We start from the raw sequence: 25,138 nt of genomic DNA, 5'->3' as shown, positions 1-25,138 counted from the left end.
CCCCGCCTCCCGTTGCATTCTTTGGTTTGTCACTAGAGACTTAACGAAATTGTCCCCCGCAAAAAATGTATGCTGAAGCATCTATGGAATTAGAAGGAAATGCTTTGATCCAAACCTCACTATGCTTTGGCCACCACCCCGATCTTCCCTCCCCTCTTTTTTTTTGTACAAGACCCAGTTATTACCTTTTATTGTTGTTTTCGAAACTTTACAAGGGGCCTCTCACACTTTGATGGGGCTGAAAGGAGAGTGTGAGGGACTTCTCAGGCAAAAAAAAGAAAAAAAATATCAATCGCTACAAGGAGTACGTTTAAACGCAGGGGTAGATATGCTGCTGCTTAATAAAAAATATTTAAGCCAGACTGGAGAAACATATTTCATGTGGGGGGAAAAAAAAGAGAGCAATACAAGATTAACAAGACGTTAAAACAAAGAGCAATGTGTTGTTGTCAAAAAAGAAACAACTGATTGAAATTATCTTTAAACTTATTTACATGTAGAAATAATGTGAAGTGAGAGGCATAATCTGTAAATCTCAAATCTCCAGATACGTGATCTGAGAAGGTTTGAGAGGAACTCTGGGCATGTATTCATCCGGCACCACTGGAAGTTTCTTATATAAAATGGATTAGAAACAAATGTTTGCACTCATGTGGATATAATCAAGTCCGGGCTCTGCGGCTGGCCTTTCAGCTGAGCTGTGCAAGAAGAAGAAGAAGAAGAAGAAAAAAAAAAAAAAAAGAAAAGAAATCCAAACTCACTCCTCTCTTGTTTCCAAGAACCGGCCACAAGGACTAAATGTCTCTGGGTGAGCTCAGTGCAGTGTGTTGCAGAAAGAAAAGAGGAGGCGGGTGGAGGTGAAGGGATAGAAAGCACGTTTCTTCCTCTCTTTTTCTCTTTTTTTAGTTGCTGGCAGGAACCATCAGCGACCCGATCTGCTTTCAATTACCGGTGGAGGATGATGTTAGCTTTCTTCCTGTCCATTATGTCTTGCACATGCAAACTCCAAAACATCCTGGAGTCTCACCGCTGTCCTCTCATCCCTCCCTTCCATTTTTTACGCCCTCTGTCTCCCTCCGTCTGTGAAGAGCAAGTTATTCATCTTCATCGCAGTGCAGGGTGAAATGACCATGGGCTCGTTTCCACTCTCCTTCAGCCTGACCCCATCTTTAAAGTCCTGGTGATTCAGTGGTGAGGGCTCCGAAGACTAAAGGGATTTCTTGATGCTTCGGTTGATAAGTGATGACAATGTTTAGGTTATAAATTGTGCTTTGTGCTCCAAATGAGGCAAATACTGTATGATGTAAACCGGTCTGCTTCCTCACACTGCTCCCACAAGGCTGAATGGAACCGAGATGCAACTGATACTGATTACAAACTCGGGATCCGCACAGACTGTTATTAGGAATGACACCATGAACTAGGCAGGCAGGAAGCTCTCTGCAACCCACAATGCTATTAATTATTTTTTTTACTGACATCAACCACTCAGCAGAAGATGGATATCAACCATCCTTTCATGTTTACTCATTTTTCTGCTGCTCGGGAACATTTCTAATCCTTTTTATTTCCACAAGACATTTCTGTATTGGTTAGAAGTTGTTAACATTGTCACTGATAGTTGCTTTATGCCCACTCCAGACCAGAGGCCCTGAAACCTGAAACCTGAAACCTCTCGCTTTGGACCAACAGTGGCACGAATTAATATTTTTATAAAAACAATGACGCTTGTAGTTACAAAATAAAAGGAAAGTTATCACCTAAATATGCTTTGCTGTTAGTTACTGTTTAGCCGTTTGGTCCCCAACTTTGCTCATTGGTTTGCTCTCATTTAGTCGTGATTTTGACGTCAGCAGTAAAACGTTTGTGGTGAAAAATTAAATATTAATAATAACAAAAGCTTCATAATGGACTGGAGGATAAACTGAAACGCACTCATCATAAAGTTCATCAAATTCTTTCTTTTTTCTCATCAACTCTGTACAGGTTTTTGGAGAGTTTTGCTGATTAGAAATTAAAATATCCTATTTACTTCATTAAGACGGCACAACTCTGTCCATATGATGTCTCACAGTTGAAGGTGCGTCTCAGAGTAAAAAGGTCAACCTTTTTGCAGTTGAAAGTGCAAAAAGTTTGAAACCAGCAGTAGATTTCAGGGATAAAGAACCCTGGTGAGATAGGTAACAAACAAGCAACAGATCACTATCAGTTATATCCAGTGGGGCTTTGTGGAGATGTCCGAGTTGACAGAAGTAATTCCTCTCTAAAAGTCACACAACGAGCCTGAATGACTTCCAAAAAGCCAAAAACTCTGACTGGATGAAAAAAATAACGTATCTGTTTAGCCACAACTCGCAGTGGTGAGTGTGGAGGGCCTGAGGAATGAGCACCACCCCATTAATATCATCTCTACAGTCACACACGGTAACAGCACCTTCATTCTGAGGGAACGTATTTCTGTTCCAGGGTCAAAGGGGAAAAATGGATGAAGAAAAATACACAGCAATCCTGACAGCAAACATCTTCCAGAGTGCTCAGGAAACGAGGAGGAAGGTTTACATTTCAATGAAATGGGACCCGATGCGTACCCCATAAGACCACATGAGTGGCTTCAAGAAAACTGTGAAAAGCTCTGAGAAACACTGGAAAACTCTATTAAAGACCTTTTACTACCTAATTACTATATTTAAAGCCTGACCATCATACGCATTTACAACCCGTTTCCACCGCACTGATGTTTCCAAGGAGACAGAAACTGTTTCATAAACTGAATCTGCTCCAGAAGAACCAGGTAATTAATTTTGTCCCAATGTGATAGTTCCTAGTAGCAGTAATGCCCCTGATCTGACAGCTGTACATTCTGGAGGCTCTGAAATGACTGAGTCTATGGATGGTTAGTCATAAAAAAAAAAAAAAAAACATATCCTCACTAGTTCTGGGCAACGATTAAAATTTTTAATCTAATTAATCACATGATTTCCCTGATTAATCACGATGAATCGCATTTGTACGCAAAATCCAAAAATGAATTCAAACGTAGTGTATAGCTTTTAGCATTTAGTTTTATTTTAAATGTGCTGCCATATGAATGAAAGTGCCATAACATTTGTTGTGCAAACACACTTTTAACATCAGCATCTTTCTGTAGTTTTTATGTAGAAGCCTCGCTCCACTGTCTGTTTCCTTGAATGACTTGCTGCTATCAGTTGTGTGTTTTGCCTTTAAGTGATATTTTAGACTGGAACTACTACGCTGAGAAGACAATTCAACTTGGCAGTGTTTACAGATGACTTTGGTTCTGTCGACTCCGCCGCCTGGAAGAACTTTAAAATGAAAATGGCCGAGTAAAAGTTCCGTACCCTTCTCCATGTTTGGTGGATCTGCCGATTACTTTCTTTTCCGGTTCCGCAGCAGACAGCAACAGACTTTTACAAAATAAAAGCCTGTGAGCAACAGACTTTTACAATAATAAAATAAATAATAAAACAGGGGTGGTCTGTGGCGTAGTGGGTTGAGCAGGCGTCCCATGTACAGAGGCTATAGTCCTCGCTGCAGCTGGTCCCAGTTCGAGTCCCGCATCGGACGGCCCAGTGCTGCTTGTTTTTCCCCCTCTCTCTGCCCCCTGCTTCCTGTCTCTCTGAACTTTCCTGTCCATTAAAGGCACAAAAGCCCAATTTTTTATTTTTTTTTAATTTTTTATTATTTTTTTTTTAAATAAAAAAAAAAAGAGAAGAAAAAGAAAACCTGCGTTAATGCAGGATAAAATATTTATCGGCATTAAATAGTGAACGAGTTAACGTGATAATAATGAGTTAACTCGCCCAGCCCTAATCCTCACTGATGCAAACAGAAAGTACCAAAATTAGGACTAATATTACTGTGAGGGATGCAACATTCCTTGTAATGCTAATTGAGTTTGAAAATGAAGTTAAGAAGGTGGCATTTTGTGTTGTATATGAAGGGATGAAAAGACTGGCGTGACCACTGTACCTTGGGCACATCAATAGCAACCTCCCTCATGGCGCTTGGCTTCACGGCCGACATGGCCCACCGGAGGTCCTGCAGACTGACAGTTACCGTTCCCATCAGCTGCTGGTCCGATGCTGCTTGATGGGAACCTCCCAGTGCCCGCCTCAGTGCATGCAGACCTGCAAGGAGAGTTTATGACTGTTAAATTCCACACTGGATCACATGAAGAAAAAGTGCATTTGAACCTTTAAACAGACACGCTGAACAAACAAACTGACTTGACTGAAGGTTTTGCTGATCTTTGAATAACAGTGATAATGCTGCGACTTAGAGGTGGAAGGGAGCCATTTCTTTCACCAAGTTTTGCCTGAGGACGTTCAGACTTACATTTAAGAAAATGGGAATAATTCTGAATATAAAAGGATGCTTTGAGGAATAATAAAGGCTCTGGAACGGACGCCCAAAGAAGCAATGCCAGCCTGGTTTTCACTCAACGGTTTTCTTACACACCCAGTGTGAAAAACTTTTCACTCAAAACATTCAGGCTTGTGCACGCTGTGTTGACACACACCCTGCAAATGCAAATCTCAAAATGAACAATGATTCCATTTTTGGCAGTGAAGATAATTGGGCCCGTATTATTGGGGATGGCAAAACAAACACTTATGTGTCACTATCAAGAAGGAGCATTTGTTTCTTCTTGCAAAAAGGGCGAGTGCAGATAAATCTGGCCGAGGCTGGCTGACAAAGACATATGTCTGAAGGAAAAGATTTTATTTTACAACTTAAAAGGTTATTCAACACGTCTGCTACCTTTAAATATGAGTCGTGTTTAAAAAAAGTTTTCAGTGAGGAGGCGTTCAGTCTCGACGGTCGCCGTTGTTATTCATGTCGCAGAAGGAAATGAAGATTGATTACGGATCTAACTCTGAAACACATTCAAAACCAAGGATGTTCCTTTCAGTTCTTCAAATTTGCTGAGGCAGAGTTTGAGGCCTTCCCAAAAAAAGCTTCCAAAAATTAAAGCAAAAGCTTGAACTACATGTAGCTGTATGTTTCAGATACGTGTACAGGGAATGTAGCTGCTCTTACAGAGCTTATTATTTTCCATTAACTTTAATGACAAAAAGGTCTACAAAAAGGTACTAAAAACTAGAGTGAAATGCATAAGAGAGGCAATAATTCCAAACGACAGAAAATGCCATGTGTGTCTAAGTTTGCATCCAGCTGCACAGATTGGAAGGACGGGTCTTCTATCACTCAATTACACGCTGACTATGGGCAATGATTAGAAGTTACAAAACCAGCCCACGACCATGTTTCCAAAACCAAGAGTTGGGTAACATGATATTAGGGAACACAACCATTCTCAATGCGCATTTGCACACATCACACAAATCCACACACACATAAACTCTTGGCTTCCTCCTCTCAGCTAAAGGGCTGGGTGGGGGTCTGGGTGGGAGATGGAGTGGTGAGGGCTGCAGAGGAACGGACGTGGTCCAGGGCTGGGGGCCAGAGAGCAGACGAGAGGGGATTTACGATCAGACAAGACTGCATCCTGTTTATATTTTCCATGGCCTGTCTGACTAGGCAAGGGGCAGAGAGACAGACAGACAGACGGACAGACAGGCAGGGAGGAAAAGAAGAAGGAGGAACACAATTAATGCAAGCAGGTTTGTCTTCTGTGGGCCCGCCAAGCTGAGGTCAATGTGTTCCCCAGTCTCGGCTCTCTTGTGTATGATGTCTTTCTCTCATCTTTTGCCCTCCAACCCAACGCGCCCACCCTCGTTCTCGCTTTAAATCCCCAGAGGTCTAAACATCCCATCATTCCATCTGGCTGGCGCTTTAGCTCTTCAGCTGCGTTAATGCTTCAGAGCGGCGGTGCGCAGACTGCACAAAAACATCTGGTCTGAGTAGAGCGGACGAGGCAAGGCAGGATAGGATGTGGAAGGAAGCTGGGGTGAGGAGGTAGATGAGAAGCACCAGCCACAACACCATATGCATTAACGCCAAACCATCAGCTGCCTGCCCGGGGAAGGTGGAGGGCCTCGGTCTCCTTAAATGCTGAGAGGATGATGGAAGAGGGAAAAACAAGCTGTTGTGTTTAGATCTTGTTAAAAGACACTCTGCAGCTGAAGACAACCCTTAAGGACATAGCTTTTTCCAACTCTGACACAACTTTAAAACTCTAAACATAATCGTCGAAAACATCAGTTAATTATCTTATTGCTTAGCTTTAAAATAAAATGGGAAATTCAAAATGTTTTTTTAATTACTTGCTTACAACAAAAGCAAATCTGTGAAAAAAAGGAAAAAGGTTTGACACTCGACAGGCCCTCTGCAACGTTGAGACATCATGCTTTATTACAGTCATAACCTCTGTGACTGTTTTCCATAACAAATTTGGAGTCTTGTAGACTCTACACGTCTGCAAATGTTTAATTTCTGCATTTCAATCATCAATTACCAATTTTCCACAATAAGCCAAAATTGACAGCTAGTCTAAAGCTTCCAGTCAATATTATGACCCCATACAAGCCACACGGAATAAAAAAAAAAACCCTGCTGACAAATGTTTAATGAATGTTTTACCAAGAATCCTCTAAAATTGTCTGGAGAGAATCTGAGCAGACTGCCAGCAGTAATGAAAAGTCTCGCATAGAAATGACCTGACTGGAGGAAGAGAAGGGTTCATAAGCCGCAGAGCTCCAAGTCCATCCTGGATGCCCGGAGGGCCACAGAAACTTGATTCAGTGATGTGACTTCAACGTTTTGCTTTAGGGATTCACTCTCTCCGAACTGCTCTTGGCTGACTCCAAACACACATTTGGTTTAGTTATGAAAACATCCGATGGGAAGCGAAAAGGAAAGAAAAAAGAAAAGCAACACAACACAGTTTAATCTGAACCTTATGTGGACTCATTTTCCTCTTTCTTTCTCTTTTTTTTATTTGCACTCCTCCTTTCCAGAATGCTTCAAATTCATCCGGGAACTGAGTGAAAGGGTCTCCTAAATGAGCAAAAATGCCCATTTGCAAAGCATCACACAAGGGTCCAAACAAGGTATGGGCGAGAGGGGAAAAAGCTCATTTCACCATGTTGGGTTGGCCGGGGGAACGCAGAGAATGATTGTGTTTTTTTCTGCAACAGGCATGGTCTTAATTATATGCATCCAAAACAGACCTTACCCAAAAATCTCCCCTGCAGGGGTCACCTCTGCTTATGCTCATAACAAACTGGCCCCCTCTTCAGAGGAATCAAACAACTTAGAAAAAAATAAATAAAAAAATCTGAATTTATAAGTCAAGATTGGATAAGACCGCAGGAATGTTCCAAACAAAGCATGCATGCTTACCGGCTTTGACAGAGCTAACATTAAAGCAGAGCCATGAACTACTTGCAGGGGCCCTCCCTCTCTGCTGTGCTTCAGCTTTGCCTCCAAAGCCCCACCTTAAATAGTGAGTTGCCATGTACACACAAACTAATAACCAACCCAGCTGTAGCAGTGGGAGTGATTAGCCTCTTTTCCCACAGTGATTGTGGTATATTGGCCCAAAAACGACATCACTGCGAAGCCTCCGTTCTCTCATTCCTAATGACCGAACGCTGTGATTGAGAAAACGTTGAAAAGGATCTTTGTGTTTATGGACCATAACAGATTATGCTTCTGCACACCAGAAACCTGAAAAACATTGGAGCCACTTCAAAGGGGCGCCCATGACCAGGAGAAACCAAGCTTTACATCATACAGATTCAGAGAAAACAAAGATAAAAACAGACCTGAACTGAGTAGTTTAAAGTTTCAAATATCCTTTTAATGAGTTGCATCGACTTAATAATGCTGCTAACGGCTGCTGGCTTATGTTGCAGGCTACTAAGTGCACCTAATTCAAGTCATGTTGAGCAGTGTTATTTGGCTAAGAAACTCTTTAGTTTGAAAGTTAGTCAGAAGCACGAACAGTGTTTCTCCAGAAAGAGCTTTTTACTTTAAAAACAAAAGCTATGATTTACTTTTTTTGTGAAAATGTTGGCTACACTGTATATATTTATTGAATTCCTAGATGCATTTTTTAGAATTACAATAATTCTGTTAGTCAAATAAACTTGTAATTAAATTGTCAAATTAATAAAATCTAATAAAATCTAATAAAATCTACAATCTTTGGACTGAGAGCAGTTCTGTGAGAGGGGTAAAAGTGCTGGTTACGTCCGTCTTGCTCATTTCAACCAGTTCACGGGTCATTATCCCTGGCGTACCATCCTACCTTTTCATCTGCTTTTAAGGGAAACAAGAGGAGTTTGACAGGAAAGCGATAGAAGCCTGTGACCAGTCCAGCCAAGGATCTGAAGACAAGACAGCTGCAGGTGAAGGATGAGCTGAGCTGATCTGCTCTGCCGACGGGCAAAACATCAAAACGGTTGACGGAGCTAAGAAAAGGCCATATGTTTGTTACTGCCATTATAACTTTGTTGTGGCGGCATAATTCTTTTGTTGTAATGCAAAACAAAGTATGCGTCTTATTTACACACATCAGCCACAAGATTAAAACCACTGAGTGCTGAACTGCAAAACAATGATTATCATGTTAAAATGTAATATTTTGTTGGAAAACCTTGAGTCCTGGCATTCATGTGGTTGTTATTTCATACGTACCACCTGCCAAAACATTGTTGCAGACCAGACCACAGTCACCATGTAAACAGTATACTCCCCCCCCCCCCATCGGCAGCAGCCGTCCCCCAGCAGAAATGCTTGGAACATGCAAAGATCCAAAAAAGATCCTAACTCCCTAAATCCAAATATGACACAGGACTCGGCGTCATTAGGCTCAGGTTTCACACCACCTTGGGAGAGCGGCCACATCCTTGTTTCCATTCATGTACTGTTCTGGAAAACTTTTAGTTTCACTCACTTCTCCAACTAAAATGCTCAAATGTGTTCATGTGCATCAACACTGCTTATAACGGGGTCCTGTAGAGCATCACCTCTGCAACTCATATGAGCCTCAGAACAAACGCCATTTTCAAGTCTGCAGTTTAAGAAGCCAAACCTTAAGTAAACCTTATACTATGTGAACAAACGGGCACGCTTTGGGGAGGAGGACAGTCTCAGTTAGGAACCAAACCGTGTTGGTTGTTTCCGTGTTGGGGCAGCCTAAACCCTCATTTGATTTGTTCATCGTTTGTAGGTTTTATTAAAAGTCTTAAATCAAACACATTTTTTTCTAAATACAGACTTTCAGTTCACAAAAACTTTGTTGAATTCATTCATTTTTGAAAAATACAGACAAAAGACCAACTAGAAGCAACTTAATTTAACTGTAACTGTGGGTATGAAATGCAAAATAACGGAAAAAAAAAAAAGAATAAAAATCTGGAAAATTAGCTGAAAATACAGAAATTAAGTTTTTTCTTTAGAAGTTGACAGAAATTAAATCATCAAAAGAAACTGTTGTGTCCATCTATCTATCTATCTATCTATCTATCTATCTATCTATCTATCTATTTTAGTTTAAACACCATTTGCCTAAGAGCAGCTCCTTCTGTTGGGCAATGTCTGAGCCCTGCCCTCAATTTCCAGGTAAGAAGAAAAAATAGGTCAGGTGTGAACACGTTAATAGTTCTGGTGCATTAATAAGAGGGGAACCTCACATTTTCACAGACAAGAGATCATCTCCTTCAGAGGTTATTCCAAAAGACGCCTCTCTGCACATTTCAACACGCAACAATCGGGACTAACCTCGAACACTCCTGAGTCAGAGCCGCAGCTCCCCAGTGCTGCTGCCCCTCAGTGACTTGTGACATGCTTTGGGCATTACACTATTACAAAACCACAGGAACATTTTCATTACTCACTGAGGCTTCCGGAACAGTCTTTGCACCTGTATTTAAAACACCCAACATCTGTTCCCCGGAGCCGAAACACAGCAATAACGTGTGCTCGTTCAAAGTGCGCACACACAAAGATGCAGAGAGGACAAATACACGTGCTCGCACACTGTAAACATGAGGAAAACGTGTGCAGGCGTTAACACACATGTGGACACACATACTGCACAAGCTACAAAACTCTCTCTCTCTTTCTCACACACACACACACACACACACACACACACACACACACACACCAGCTGTCACTGGGTAAAGGTAAGTGCAGGGGTTAAGGAGTACAAGCAGCACATTTCCGGATATTATAAACAGAGGCCTCAAATAAACTTCACATGCTGATCCGACTGATATTTATGTGGCCTGTCCTGAAATTCCTGCAGTGTCTTTAAAAGGACAAACGAGTTGGAAAAAGCACTTTATAAGGCAAGGCTGCTGCTGTAAACATCAGCGAGCATTTAGCACTGTTTGGCCCATTTAGTCTTCTGCTGCAGAATTTATGTCAAACACACAAAACTCCGCTCATTTTTGCCGCCGTTTTTTTTCCTCCTGGTTTCTACACAGTGGAGTAATCTCTAGTAGTCATTTCCTGTGCCTGCCAGCCAAGAAGATCAATAGTTTTGGTTAAAAACCCCCAAGTCCTAAATATTTAGGTTAAGGGGATTTTCACTGAGCTTTTCAGCCAAATCACTCTGCCGATTATTTCATTTCAGCCATCTAAGCTGAGGTGGATGCTAAATATTGAGCCTAATGTTTGTGGTCAAATAACCGGCTAACCAACAAGCCTTCAGCTGACAGCGCAAAGTTTTGTGTTTGATACTCCACATAATCAATTTTACTGGCCCTTTTTGTTCCACTGGGCTTCCCCTGTTTAGAGAGGCTTGTAAACACTGCGTCCGGATGTGGCACAAACCAAACAAGAGCGCGCACACCCCAACAAAAGTGCACACTCACACACACAATTTGCACTGTTTAGACTGTGGAAATGAGTCATCCGCTCGCACCGGGATCGGCTGAACGCCAGCAGGACGACAAAGAGACGCCCGGAGTCTGCGAGGCTCCACGAGACCACACGGCAGCCTCCAACACCACAAAGGACACCTCAAGGGCTTCGTCACCGAATGCTGCTTTGTGTCGTTTCAAACGGGTCAATTTAAAATTCAGGGAAATAAGATCAGCAGAAATCCATGCCAGAAATCCAGCACAAGCATATAAAAAGGAAGTCTTTGTCATATATCTAGTAAAAACTAAATATAAATACAACACCTGAGCTTGGCTGTCCTTTCTAAATCCACGGCACTTTTATTCGTCATTTCTTCCCTCTGTACTCCTGCCTATACCATAAACATCTTAACAAATAAATTCCACAGTTCTACAAGCTGCAGCTTTGTCTTTCTAAGATGTTCCTTGATCAGAATGTGTGTGCTCCAAATGGTGGGGGTTAAACTTTACGGCTCGTGACCCTTAACAGCAGTGTTGACCATCTATCAGGGGGGCTGGTCTCAGCATGGATATGAGCTGAAATAACTGCAGACCTGCACATCAGCGCAGTAAATTACGGTGACACCACAAACAATCGTCGGTGTAGTATCAACATAGTTTCTCCTCAGTTTCCTCCCCTTTTAAGTCCAAATTAATCAACGATTTTCATTGTTCTCTTTTAGAGCTCTTTTATCTAATCAGAGTTCTCTTGTGCTTCGGGAAGACTTCTGATTTCTTCTAATTTACTGTAACAAAAAGGGATATTTTAATATAATATAAATATATATTATATTTGAATGAATAATGCAAGCTTTGTGTGCAGTTTTAAAGCAACCAATCAAAATGTTGGGCCTTTAGCATTTTTATTCTCCATTGACTTGTTTCTTGAACCCCCTCTTTTTTTGCCCCGGTTTTAAAGCCGTTTACACACATTTAAGTCGTGGTTACATAATGGATACAGGTTTACAGTGCAGACTCTCAGCTTCACTCTGATAATAATGCCATTCAAAGGGGAGGAAATGTTTAGGAATTACAGCTCCTCCTCTGCTGGCCGGCTCGTCTCCGGGCCTTTACTGCAGCCGGCTTCAGTTCTCAACGATTCGGGGTCGTTCTCGTGTTAGTTTAGCCTGGAGCTCCGCTGGTGAGTGTGTCTTTACCTTAAAGATCTGCAGGGTTTTGTTTGCAGTGTGCTTTGGGTCGTTGTCCATCTGAACTGCGAAGCATCGTCTCTCAACTTTGCGGCATGTGGGTGAATCTGAGCAGAGCGCGCATCTCTACACACCTCAGAGTTCATGAGGATGCTTCTGTGCTATTATCAGAAGAAATAACGACCCCCTGCCTTTGATAGCCAGGCATGCCCATACCACCCCACTGCCTTCATGTTTTACAGATGATCCAAGTTCTTCAAAACCTTTGTTCTTCCCGTCATTCTGGTACAGGTTGATCTCAGTTTCACCGGGTCTAAACAATGCTGCTCCACAATTGGTCTGCTTTCCATTAGGTTTCTCTTTGGCAAAGTCTAATCTAGCCTTTCTATCATTGAGCCATATGAATCGTGCACAATCCAAAAGCTAAAAATTGTCCAAACATTTATAGAACTAACTGTACACTATTACATGAATATCATGTGCATAAAAGGGGTATTGTATATATTTTACATGACATCAAACTTACTCCTCTTTAAATAGCATTGCAATTACACTCGGCCCAAACATGGAGCCACAGAGCTGAATCTTTGCAGCTAACAGGCAATAAAATGAGGGATTTCTATAATGACTGCATCTCTGTCAACCCGTCCTATAACAGTGAGCATAGTAATACAACGCTGACATAAAGCCAAGTCAGAATGACATGATGAGGTGCTACATCGGATACAACAGAAAGGCTGTCAGAAAAAAATGTTTATAAATAGGAGTTACTGGCATCCAGGCTGTACATTTTTCTGCTGTGACTAACACAGTCCAGAAGATCATCTTAATGTGTACATAAATCTGTCAACTGGCATGAAACGAGGATGAAAGCCGTGTCCTTCTTCAGGCACGGTAACTCGGAGGAAAACAACTCGCAGCAGAAGCGTGTTTGACTGAGAGAAAGCATCCTCCAGTGAAAACAGGGAGAAGTGGTTAAAGCACAGCGACTCGTTGACCACTAAACTCCTACAACCACAGAGTGGAAGTAAAAATAAAAATATGTGGGGAAATATCCTTACATGTAAATCTGACAAATAACCAAACAGACCATTAAGACGGCATCAGTTTAACCAGTCTTACTCTGACATTACGGATGGCATCACATTCACTGCAAGCAGTAGAGCTCGGCTGTTAATCTCCACTGCAATATGTTGTTTGACCACTAGAGGTCCTCATTTAGGGCTAAAGGGAAGGAAAGAAGACTTTGTGCCGCAGCTGTGAGGAGTCAAACAATGCTTCGGTGTAATTATGTACTTTATTAAAAGTGGAGGGTTGTGAGATTCTTGCACGGTAATTCAGCTTTTAATCAACTTTCTCTGCTTGTTCCACAGCAAACCCTATTTTTTACAGCAACAGCACCTCCATTAATCTTTATCAAACCAACAAAAAACAACTTGAACTTCATGCTCAATTGTAAAATAGAGCTTGCAGTTTCCAAGCCATAAACAGCGCTCGTAAAACTAATGACAAACACTGTAAGACAAACATTTGTGCTGGACTTTTCTAATTAAACTTTCCAATTTTTTCTTTTATAAATCATCAAATAGGGATCATGATTATAAAAGAAAAGTTTTTTTTAGTTTTTAATCATTATTTTTATCTAAAACGGAATCTGATGGAACATATTCTGTGCAGGCGCTATCACAATGTACACACGACACTGAGGTTTTGTAGGGAGTTATGCTTAGCTTAGCATGTGGTCACCTTCTCAACCTCACAAATGATGGTACATGTCAAAGCTGACATCAGAATGTCTGCCGGACTGGGAGCTTTGGGGTGTTATTTCAGTTATTGGCAGGTTTTGGAAATGGAAGAGTTGGAGGGTAGCAGCTGGTCCGTCTCTACAGACATCTATACGAGTCATTAAACCCAGGATGCTACAATTATTGGAGATTTAAAAAAACAAACAAACAGCAGTTATGCTTGTGTTTGCACAACATAGTTCCTATATAACTTATTCTACTGCTATTCCTGTGGTGTTGTGGTGTCATTTTCTCAGTAGCAGCCCCCCCCCGCCATCATAAACATTTGAGCTTAGTTCTTCATCAGAAATGAGGACTTTAAATACGGCACTTAGCTTTTGCCAAGAGCTAAATCAGTGTATGTCTATTAACAGCAGTAAGATAAACATACTGGAGCCTTCTTAATTCTCAGATGCATTTGTGTTTTCTTTTCCCTCCAGGTTTAAAAAGCCTTCTTACATTCAAGGATCAGCGTGTTCAAGCTGGATTCCCTCGGGTCAGTGCGCACGATGTACAGCACGGATTTTCTTAATTATTTGGGGCTTAAAATGGATTTGATGTGGCCTCCACGAAGCAGACTAACATATCTGGTATGAGTGTGCTCTTGCATTACAATACGTTTTTAAACTGGGTGATCCGTGATCAACTACAATTAAGTGCTGATTATACAACACATCTGTCGTCAAGAAGTTGTTCCGAGGGCTCAGTGCAGCTCAGACTGGACAAACAAAAACTTCCCTAATGACATCAACATTTCCATCCATTCTTATGCGCACACAAACACGCACACAAAGAACAAACACACGCACACAATTCGCTGGCCTTGTCATCCTTCCCTAGGACGTTCCTCAGATACGAACAACTGAGCTCAACAGTCTTTTTCTCTGATCTATAAGTAGGCTGGTATTGTGTTAAAGGCAGGATGTGAAAGCCAAGCCCGAACGTGCTTCTTGCATGCATCAAATTTAGAAGCCACAAGTGTGTATGCGGGCATGCTTTTCTGCAGCTGTGCAATGTGGGGATCTTTTGCGTGACCCGAGTACGCTGCAGTCACCGTGATATGTCCCCTCGTTTCTATTTTTCAGGAAGCGGTGCGACGGAGCGTGCGCTTCCCCTGCAGCTCATTGTTACCTGAGCAGCAGAAGGAAACAACTGCAGCTCCGACTCGATGTGTTTTTCTGCCTCTTTGGCTTTTGTTCTTTTTAGTGAAAGCAAAAAGGAAAAAACAGTTAACATATGTGTGTGTGTGTGTGTTTTGTTCGATTGTATGTTTCTATTTATGTGTATCCAGGCAATGTTTGGAGGGCCGGGATCTTCAATTAAACTTTAAAGTTACACGCCATAAAATTATAAAGATCTATAAGGGAGAAACAACATTATAGCTTTAAAAACTATGTTTCCATTTGTATCTAATTGCTTTGTGAAATGTTCTAATTATCTTAAAATGAACAACTTATCTATTAGTGCAGCTTCTACACGGAACAGCAGCAATAAACCACCACATAAGGCAGAATAAGGAGTGCACTGTTTAGCGGGTGATATAGAAGAAACTGAAGGAATTTGAGGAAATGAAGATCATATGTATCACTTATTGCAAGAACAGGCAACATCTTGAGAATTAACCTCATCAAAGAAGAAAAATCGTAAAGAAGTGAAGTGAATACGGTGCTGACAAAGGCAAAAACAACATCTGCGTAGCTTTTCCTAGATGGAAATCACTGATCAAGAACAAAGGTCTTTGAAGCGAAGCCCGAGCAGCTTGTTGTTCTCGACACAAGTAATTTAGCCAACAGATGAAGATAAAACGTGTTGCAGATAATTAGTGGACATCGTTTGAAATGGATGCTGCGTCGAACTCCACCGTTCGGCACACTGACACAGATTTACGCACTATTTTTAGACTAAAACAAAGAATTTACAAAGGTTCACGGATCCATTTCAGCAAATATGCCGACTATTTGGAGAACAAATCTTAAATGTCCAGTGTGCTGGTTCTAGGGCTGTGCAGAGGCCTCCAAAACAGGGCGGACCCAGGCGATGTGTAAAGTGCTAAAGACCTGTGGACTGTGGAAAAATGGGTTCCTAACGTATTTTTCACGTCTTTAACAATTAATTCGCACCCTTCATCGCTGCTGATTGTCCAGTTGTTTCAGCAGCGTTTTGCTAGGTCTTACAGTTAATATAATTTTCTGTGTCAGTTAAAGCACTCAAATTTATGTGATTTGCAGCTGGAAAATATGCAAAGAAATACGATAGGGTCAGAATATGTGTGCAAACGATGCATGCCAGCAGTCTGTCGTATAAAAACCAAGCAGTTGTAACTGAATTTGCATTAAATTTCCCTTCATTTGCATTCAATCTCGAGCAGCCAAACAGAAAGCAATAAAGTCCGAACAAATCCTTCGGAGCTCTCTGAGTCAGCTCTCCTGTGGAATACATTCAAGCCTCGTGTTTCTCTAAGTGATTCTGGTTTGGAGACTTTTGAGGAAACAAGCAGTCAAACAGGGTTGGGGAGGTTGTTGTCTCCCTCAGGGGCGTGAGGAGGTTTCTCAGAAAACACTGCCAGTCACGTCTGCTCCTTTGTGGACAGTAAATCACGCTCTTTGCCGGAGTGCTTCCGCACAGCAGCCCCAGCTCCCTCCTCAGCTGGAAAGGCAATATGCCACGTACTCCAGGCAGTTGGACCACCCAGGAGGCACATGGGGTCGCACACAGAAACACATCCACAGAAAAACAAATAAGCATGTGCTCGCACAATCACGCGCACCCCCACGATCAAGCACACGCAGAGCGCGTGCACACATGTGCGAGCCTCTGTGCTTGTCCTCGGGGTGTGAGGTGGGATGGTTTGCGGCATAAGGGCCGAGGGGGGGGCATATGAATTTCACAACGAGTGGGGGTTTCAGCGGTTTCTCTTACTGGGATCCGAATACCACAGAAAGTTCCAACTTCCTTCATGGAAAAAATAAATAAATAAATGAAATCAAAGGCAGGCTGACCCCTGTGTTCAAATGGTCGACGGACATGTCAGACGTGCCGAGAAAACATCTCAAAAACGTGCTGAAAATGTAATATAAAATAAATAATTCCCAAGGAATGTCGGTTTGGGCGAAGTTGTTCAGGCAGAACAAAAAGGCAAAACAATAGGAGGTCTAAAATGTAGAGAATACTTAATAACATCCTGTCATCCGTATTGATTCGTGGCTTGGATGCCTGAACCTTCAGGACATACCAAACTGCTGAAAGATGGGTTAGTGAGTTTTGGTTTCCCATATTACACCAATTAAAAAAGCACTTTGAATTGTTTTGTACATGAAATGTTCTATACAAATAAATTTGATTTGATTTGATTCATTTCAGGAAGCGCAAAGAGGAATTCAATCAATATCAAACAACTGCTCTTGGTAGTAGCGTATGTTACTGGTTCTAATGGCATTTTCCTAACAATTATGGCAAACGTGAATGATCCCATTTAAAGAAACTCTTATATAAATTTGCCATCATTCCTTTTAAAAGTATCCAAAAATCTCTGTTGTAAGATTTTGTCTTGAAGGGGGGGAAGCTTCTTTGTACAGGACACATTAAATCCTGACCCTCGAAAGCACAAGGTCCCCACCCTCATAATCCAAACCCGTTTGGGATGCCAGCGGCCCGTTTTATATATTCCATAGCTTTTCTCTTATTCGTGGCAACATTAACTTGCCTGCTTCTTTGCAAACAGCTGCGAGATCTGCTCCCACGTATCCGTGAGCGGCGTCTGCCAGCTGCGTCAGCTCCTCTGTGGTGGCGCTGCACGGTACCCGACTCAACAGCTTCTGCAAAATATCTGCCCGTTCCGCGCTACCGGGGACTCCCACCTGCCCAAGTGAGACAAACGGCGCACAATACAGACAAAAGAACAGAAAAGAAAAAGGGAACAAGTGGGAATATTTTCACTAGTTTGATCACGGCCGTCATACAAATGGAAGTTATGGTTTCCTTAAAAACAGTGCCTGGGAGTACACACCTCCAGCTCCTTGTCAAAGCGTCCTGGCCTGCGCAGGGCAGGATCGAGGGCTTGGGGCCTGTTTGTGGCCCCCAGGACCAACAACTGACCGGCATGACCCTCCTGAAGGTACAAAGAGAAAGCAGATCACGTAATTCAGGTGTAACGCAGATTATGTGCGTCACCATACTGCTTTGAGGTCAGAAACCCCGGGAGAAAAAACATTTTTATTATTATAATAATAATTTATTATTTATATCAAACTAATGGATATAACATTGGGATTTTTTTTAAATATTCATTCTATATTGAAAATTATCTGAAGTGTTTAAAGAGGAAACTGAGACATTAAGCAGGTTAATTTTCATACATTTACAGAAGGAAAAGGTTAACCTAGGATAGGGCCTGGCTCACTCTAATCATTAATAAACACATAAATAAATACATCTGCCTGTGAAATAACTAAATAAGGTCATGAAACTGATCCTGAAATAAATTGTTGGTGTAAATAGGAATATATAAATGCCCTGACTGTGTTTAATAATACATTTTATAACTTTTAATCTCCTTCATTTTGTTTATCTGTGTTTAATATTTCCATTAGAATGAAAAAATTCAGCTTTTACAATAAAAATCATTTCTATATTTACACTCACTTCACTTAAATATCTCAGGAGTTATTTCAAAGCCACTTCTACACTTATTCATTTAATCAGCAAATTGCCAACCTCACTTCATAAATGTGGAAATACTGTCAAAAGGCAAAGTTCTATAAATTGTTCTATAAATTAAACTGTGAACTATACATAAACAGATCGACTGTGGACACTTTGGACATTGGATTAAAACTAGAAAGCTTGGTGAGTGCTGCTGAAGTGGCCATGAATTTAGGAGCTTTTTTTACTACCATTTACAGGCTACGTGCATCACCGTGAGACTTCCCCGGCTGATGCATCACTGCAATTATTTCCTGTATTCCAAGTTTTCTGAAATCATGTGTTTACAAATAGACGTTGTAACAGAGACAGAAATCATTATCTAATTATATATTCACAGACTTCCTTAAATATCACACAAAGTGACAAGATAAACATCTACAGTCCACTTTCTTTTGCACCATCCTGCCACACTTTAATGCACAGAGATGTAGAAGTGGACGTAATATTGACAGTAGAATGAGACATAATAGATTAACCATTTGCTTAGTGCTATATCTCATCTAATGAAAGCGACTACATAGTTTCTTTGTGATGCAACGACTTAAAACAAAGCCGTTTTCTTCTCGAGGCATCAGACGTGTTAGGGTCCCACAGCTGGACAGAGCAATCACAGCATCTCTTATACGAGACATAAAGCAACCAGTCGATGTTTTAGTGACACTGAGCAATAATACTATGTTTTAAATCGATAATTTTTCACGGAAAGCTGTCGAAGTTGAGTTTTTCAGACACGTGCACAGATCTCGTGGATCTGCGCTCACTGGTTTAATCGAGGTTTCGTGTGCCTAAGAATTCTCGACCCCGTTCCGACGCTAAACTTGGCGAGTCCTCCGTTTCCTGGGGTGGTCTGTCTGCAAGATGAGGTTTTTCTCCTTCCACATTTTAATACTGCGGGGAGAATTCAAACACAAATAAATTACAGTGCAGGCAAAAATGCAGAAGAGCAGGAAGTGCTTCTCCGCATTCCACAAACCATTCGGTTGTGGTGACCCAGGATCCTCTGGTCTGGAAAACAGACAAAAAAAAAGGAAGCGAGCTGGTGGATCTGTGTTATATCACCAATCCACACGAGGGGCTTTCTCTGCCTGGGGACGCGCAGTTATACTGAAATAAAGTCATGACCAATTGGCAGCTTATGGCGACCTTTGGTAATTTCTTTCCCAGAATTTCTTTTAGGCATGTGTATCTTTTTTTCTCATCAGAGCTCAGGAAAGAAACGACACCCCGGAGATCCGAGCCTCAGCGTCTGAAGTGCATCCAGCACTTAGAGATGGTTTCCGCATGACAATATGCATTTCTAATGAGGAACCCTGATGGAGTCGTGTTCCGCTGCAGGAAGCCATGCTCTTCAGTCATGTGTATTATGAACAAGCAGTCGCAGGTCAGTAAAAAGAACGTCCTTGTTAGATGGTATAATCGGAAAAAGAGAGGTCAGATTGTTGCTTTGTACTCCGAGGACATCGAGCACCGGCAAGTCTGACTGCACTTCCACTTTCCATGAAAAGGTGAAATGAAAAAGGGCCACCTGGCTGCTCAGAGCCCGGTACAATATACAGCACAGCAGCACACTGTGATACTTACGGATCCAATCCCATCCATCAGAGTCAGAAGCGAAGCAACAACTCGTTTTTCCACCTCGTTCTGAGCCCCCTCGCGCTTTGGGCACAAAGCATCCAGCTCATCGATAAATATTATTGCGGGCTGTCTGTCAAAACACGCGCCAGAGGACAAATGTTAAAGGCTAATGTGCGCTTCCAGCTCATAAAAGACTGGATCTGAATACATATTTGTGAGATTAATATCTGTCAAATCGTGTTTTATGAGAAATTTGTTCATTTTAAGAGCAAAGCCGGCTGGTTTGCCAGTGTTTACCTTTGAGATGCCTCAGTGAATATTTGCCTCAGCCTGGCTTCTGTTTCACCATAGAATCTGTGAAGATGCAACACAACCGGGTTCTGACGTGCACCATGGTGAGCAAGGTCATGCTTTCATCAAGTAACTCAACACAAAACGAAACCTACTTGCTGACGATCTCTGGGCCGTTAATCACCACCATGTGAGCCCCGACCTCGTTGGCTATGGCTCGTCCAATCATAGTCTTTCCTGTGCCCGGAGGACCGTACAGAAGGACTCCTCTTGGAGGTGCGATCCCTGTTTAAGATCATTAAAGAGTCTATCAATCTGATATCTTGTAGGAACATTAAAATAAGTCTGTGAGGACCGTTTGGCAGTAAAATGCGTCAGTTTTTATGTTTTTTTACAATATTTACACATGTGACCTGACCCACCGTAGTTGGAAAACAGCTCAGGGTGTTTCAGAGGAAGCTCGATGGTCTCTCTGATGACGTCCAACTGGCTGCTGAGTCCACCAATCATGCTGTACATGACCTTTGACTTCTGAGCTTCTGCATCTGGATCTTTGTGCCCTGCTCTGCTTCTGAAACTGACTTTGGTGGAGCATGTGAGACAATAGAAGGTGTCACTATGTGAAAAACCAGCAGGGGGTGCTGTGGGCTCCCTCTCTGGCTGCTCTGAGCTGAGGGAGTTCTCCAGACTGGAAGCAGTATCCGCAGAGCCAGTGGTGGAGGGATTCTGGGAGTTGGAGGAAGGCGTGTAGGGAGCAGCAGGTGAGGAGAGAGAAATGAGGGGGGCTGGTCGGCGTGGGGTGCTGGCTGCAGGACCGGGGTCTCCAGGTGTGCCTTTGTCAGTGTTATCGTCCACAGTGAGAATGCTGAGCTGCAGGGAGAGGTCAGCTGCTGTGGAATCCAAAACAGAGTTCATCAAAGCGGACTCCTCAGTGTCAGCGTCCACTCCCGATGGAGGAGCCTGTCGGTGCAGGGTGACTCCGTCCTCCCCTTGCACGGTCTCCACCCGGAGACTGCACGACCGGCCGAAATAGCTCAGAGACAGGACGTTTCCTGGTAGTACAATGTTTCCAGCTGGCACAAAGAAGACACAGTAGTTATTCCAGCACAGAGAAAAACTGACAATCTGCAAAAAAATTTAATTAAATGATATAAGAAATGCAAGTAAATCAATTTACAGCATTTACATAACACACCAAAGCATTAATATAAGCTTTACATGTAAATGTAAATGTATTTTATTTATACAGCCCTTTACAAACAGTTGTTATGATGTACCAATGTGCTTCACAGTAGGTAATAAATAAAGAGAAGTATAAGTAAAAACAATAAAAGAACAGTGAAAGCAATAAAATACAACAAAATCGAATAAGATAAAAAAAGATAAAGGTGTCATCATACTACTGGGTATTAAAAGCAATCCTAACATGATAATATAGAACAACTATGTTTATTTGGGAAGTTGTTTAACAGTCCTTTAGGCACATAAATATGCATACAAGGTAAAAAAAAAAAAAAGAGGCCTGATATTAAAGAGGTATGTTTTTTTCTTTGCTAGTGATGTGATTACAAAACTGTGAGAAGAGAATGTGAACTTACCCAGAGACCTCGAGAAGAAGTTCTTGAATTCGTCTGTGTTGAGCGTGTCGTCTTTTGACCTGAATAAAAATTATGTGTAATTTAGAAACAAAGTTGTTTCTACGTGTAATTTAAGGAACTTAAACTGCAGTTGCACAACACAGCCAGCAGGTGGCAGCATTTACTTAAACTAAACAATTAAAATCTCCAGAGGTAGTTTGCTTTTTCAGAGTATAAAAGTATTGTTTGCTTTATATTTTGAGTTGATGACATTAAAAACTTACAGGGTTTGTACTGAGATTTATCTTTGAGCGAGGGATGTTCATACATGTTTTTTTTTGTTGCAGGAATAGTTTTGTTTGATGACACTGCTAAGTCAATAGGACTAGAAACCTCCAAAAGAAAGTATTTAAATAAGCAGCTCTCTTAAAGCTTATAACCTGCATTACTACAGGATTCATTACAGGACTGTTTGTTAAAGTAAGCTCGACTTTGGGGTGAAGATTTGTGATTGGCTTGAACCATTTTCACTTGTGAATAATCTTTCTCACAACACCTCGCTGACCCTGTTTATTCTCATGGAATCAGGAAGGTTGTACTTGGTTATTCACACACTGCTTCCATTTTCTGGACTAGTTTTTTGCTTAATAAATAATGACATGGTGCAATATGTCAAGTGTTGTTCATCTGTCGTTCCTCTAAGGTTGTGTTGACCTGAATTTAAGACGCGGTGATGACCGAATGATTTTTTTAGGATGTGTTGATATATAAAACCTTTAAATTAAAATGGGTGTACTCGCTTTAAACAGAATTGTACATAGACCAATCTGTTAGGCAATGAAAGCCAAATAACTTCACCTATTAGAGAGAATGACCTCTTCAGCCTGAAGAACAGGACCCGTTATCGGTTGCATCGTCACTGCGTCCCCTGATTTGACTCTCAGGTTGTTCTGGGCACATTTCTGAAGGCCAACCTTTCCACCTGGAAAGGAAGCAACAGGCCACCCCAAGCACACCTGCAAGCCAGAAGGAACAGCAGGTGCTTCTTAAAAGGTGTCGAAGCGGCAAATTGTTAACAGGCAGCCAAAAAGTGAAAGAGACGAGATGAGAAGAATACCTCTTGTTGTCCACTTGGAGTCGTCAGCAGGACTGGCCTCCCAATGCAAACACCGGCTGACTTCATGGAATTTAGGCCCATTTGGGCTAACGTTGATCTGCAGCTTCTGGGTGTTTTGTCATCAGCTGTGAGGCAAATATAAGGACAGTAGTTACACTCATATTTGCTGCAAATGGGGGTATCAAATGTATAAAAAAAAAAAAAGTTCAATGAGTTGAATGAGTAAGAAAACATTTAAATGCTGGAGCTTTGTGAGATGATTTTCAGATGTCTTCAACATCTCTTGATTTGATAACAGCAAGTCAATTAAAAATGGAAGGCAAAGTAGTCAAATATGACAACAAAAGACACTCGAGACAAAGTGTTTCCACAAATTTCAAAAAGTTACCATTCAGCCTGGATAAATCATTTTAACTGGTGGTTGGTGCAACTCTTGGCTTAAAAGGAAGAGTTTAAGTAGGTTAAACCACTGACTAACTAGTTAGAGGATGGACTGGTTTATATGTGCAGGCTTTCAGCTCTACATCTATAATAATAATGTAAAAACCAGGATCCCATGATTTTTTTTATATTCCTTCTCTTCAAAGTGTCCATTAAAAGATATCTGATCTTGACATCATCTTGAATTATCTTTCAAGACCAAAAAACTGCATTTTAAGACTTAACTGTGAAAAAATTCAGGCTTCAAGAGTGTGTTTAAACCAAAAAACCTCCATCTAGTCTGCTCAGTTAAACTTATTTTTACCTTTATTGTTAAATGTACAAATCTGTTTTTAGTCTACTGATGTTTATTATTATTACTATTATTATTATTTACCCTACTCTTCATACTGTAGATTTGTATATAGCTAATGTTTATTTCTCTGATGTTTATTCTCTATTTTTATTCTATTCCATTTGCTGGTTTTTCCTTTAATTGTTTACATCTTTTATACTGTACGCTGTTGCAACACAATAATTTCCCAAATTGGGATGAATAAAGTATTTATCTATCTATCTACTAATATTACAGTCCTCTTGGCATACTTTTTTAAAAACAAAAGTAACCCAAAGAGAAGGAAATTTACCCAAATATATCCAAACAGACAGTGTAAAAGCTTGGCACTAACTTTGTGGTCATTTAATCTGAATCTACTCTCCCTAAGTAAAGAGGCTGAGATGCTATCTGCGGTGCAGGTGAAGCATAATCCAGCAGCATCAGTGAATGAAACGGGGACCATCCCGCCTTCACACTGCAGATAATCTAACTCGCTAAACGCATTAATTGAAGCTACAACTGTTAAAAGTTTTAGGCTTGTGCCCCAAATCTCACCTTTTTCAAGGAAATCGATAACAGTGAATGAGTCGGAATTGGAGCTTCTGCAGCTTCCTTCGTCCGGGCCGGACGTCTGCAGGTTTGAGGAATCATTTAAACCGGAACTGTCTCCCTCACTTGCTTTTTTCGATTTGCTTTTATTTTTCTTTGAAGACATTTCGCAGTGAAGAATAGTATCCACGTGAAAGTGCAAACATGTGTAAACATGGAGCGGTGTTGTGAACTTCCTGGTTAAAGTTTAGTCCCGCCTCCCGTTACCGTAAATCTCGGCATTCGAGGGCTGAGGATTTGTAGTTTTTATATGTGAAACATTCCAAAGATATTAACACATTTTATTACACGCTACTAATCGTGGTTGACAGGGATTGATTTTACGTTGAAGAAATAATCAGAACAGGCTAAGGACGACCAAGAACGCAGCCGATGTTGAAAAAAAGGGCTTTCAGAATCCCATTGAGAAATCAGATTATTTAAGAGTTTCTTAGTTATCGGCTAATTTTGACCTATATTTAGGGAACACACATCTCTTTTAGGGTTAAGCCCTATGTTCGGCATTAATTAAATATGCTAAATAACTTTATTTCGTAGTTTGCAATGGTTAATTTGGAGTTTGTGTTAGCTTCTTCGGTGTAAGTCTCAGTGAACCACCAAGCCATAGCTTACGATAAAATGTTTAAATTATTGTTACCTGAATTAGTTCATTAATATATTTTAACGCCGAAGTTAACACAATGTTCTGATAAGTCTTTTACAGCAAAGTTTACGATAGAAAATACCCTTTTAAATTGG

General features: G+C 41.2%; 1 protein-coding gene across 1 annotated transcript in view; it reads right to left on the bottom strand.

Moving 5' to 3' along the window:
- Positions 1-24,557, bottom strand: part of afg2a (AAA ATPase AFG2A) — a 121,688-nt gene extending 97,131 nt beyond the window's left edge. The window contains exons 1-11 of the mRNA XM_075481944.1: positions 24,347-24,557; positions 23,035-23,159; positions 22,776-22,933; positions 21,939-21,997; positions 20,763-21,413; positions 20,496-20,625; positions 20,347-20,403; positions 20,056-20,179; positions 17,777-17,878; positions 17,474-17,627; positions 3,991-4,148 (exon numbers count right to left, since the gene is read on the bottom strand). Of these exons, the coding sequence (XP_075338059.1) occupies positions 3,991-4,148; positions 17,474-17,627; positions 17,777-17,878; positions 20,056-20,179; positions 20,347-20,403; positions 20,496-20,625; positions 20,763-21,413; positions 21,939-21,997; positions 22,776-22,933; positions 23,035-23,159; positions 24,347-24,506 (1,878 nt within the window). The 5' untranslated portion in view covers positions 24,507-24,557. The remainder of the gene's footprint in view (positions 1-3,990; positions 4,149-17,473; positions 17,628-17,776; positions 17,879-20,055; positions 20,180-20,346; positions 20,404-20,495; positions 20,626-20,762; positions 21,414-21,938; positions 21,998-22,775; positions 22,934-23,034; positions 23,160-24,346) is intronic.
- Between the last annotated feature and the right edge of the window lie 581 nt (positions 24,558-25,138).

The sequence above is a fragment of the Odontesthes bonariensis genome, chromosome 13 (assembly GCF_027942865.1).
Source record: "Odontesthes bonariensis isolate fOdoBon6 chromosome 13, fOdoBon6.hap1, whole genome shotgun sequence".
In the NCBI taxonomy this organism is placed as follows: Eukaryota; Metazoa; Chordata; class Actinopteri; order Atheriniformes; family Atherinopsidae; genus Odontesthes; species Odontesthes bonariensis.
The sequence above is the reverse complement of the archived record's forward strand: the minus strand, read 5'-3'. Positions and strand labels throughout refer to the sequence as shown.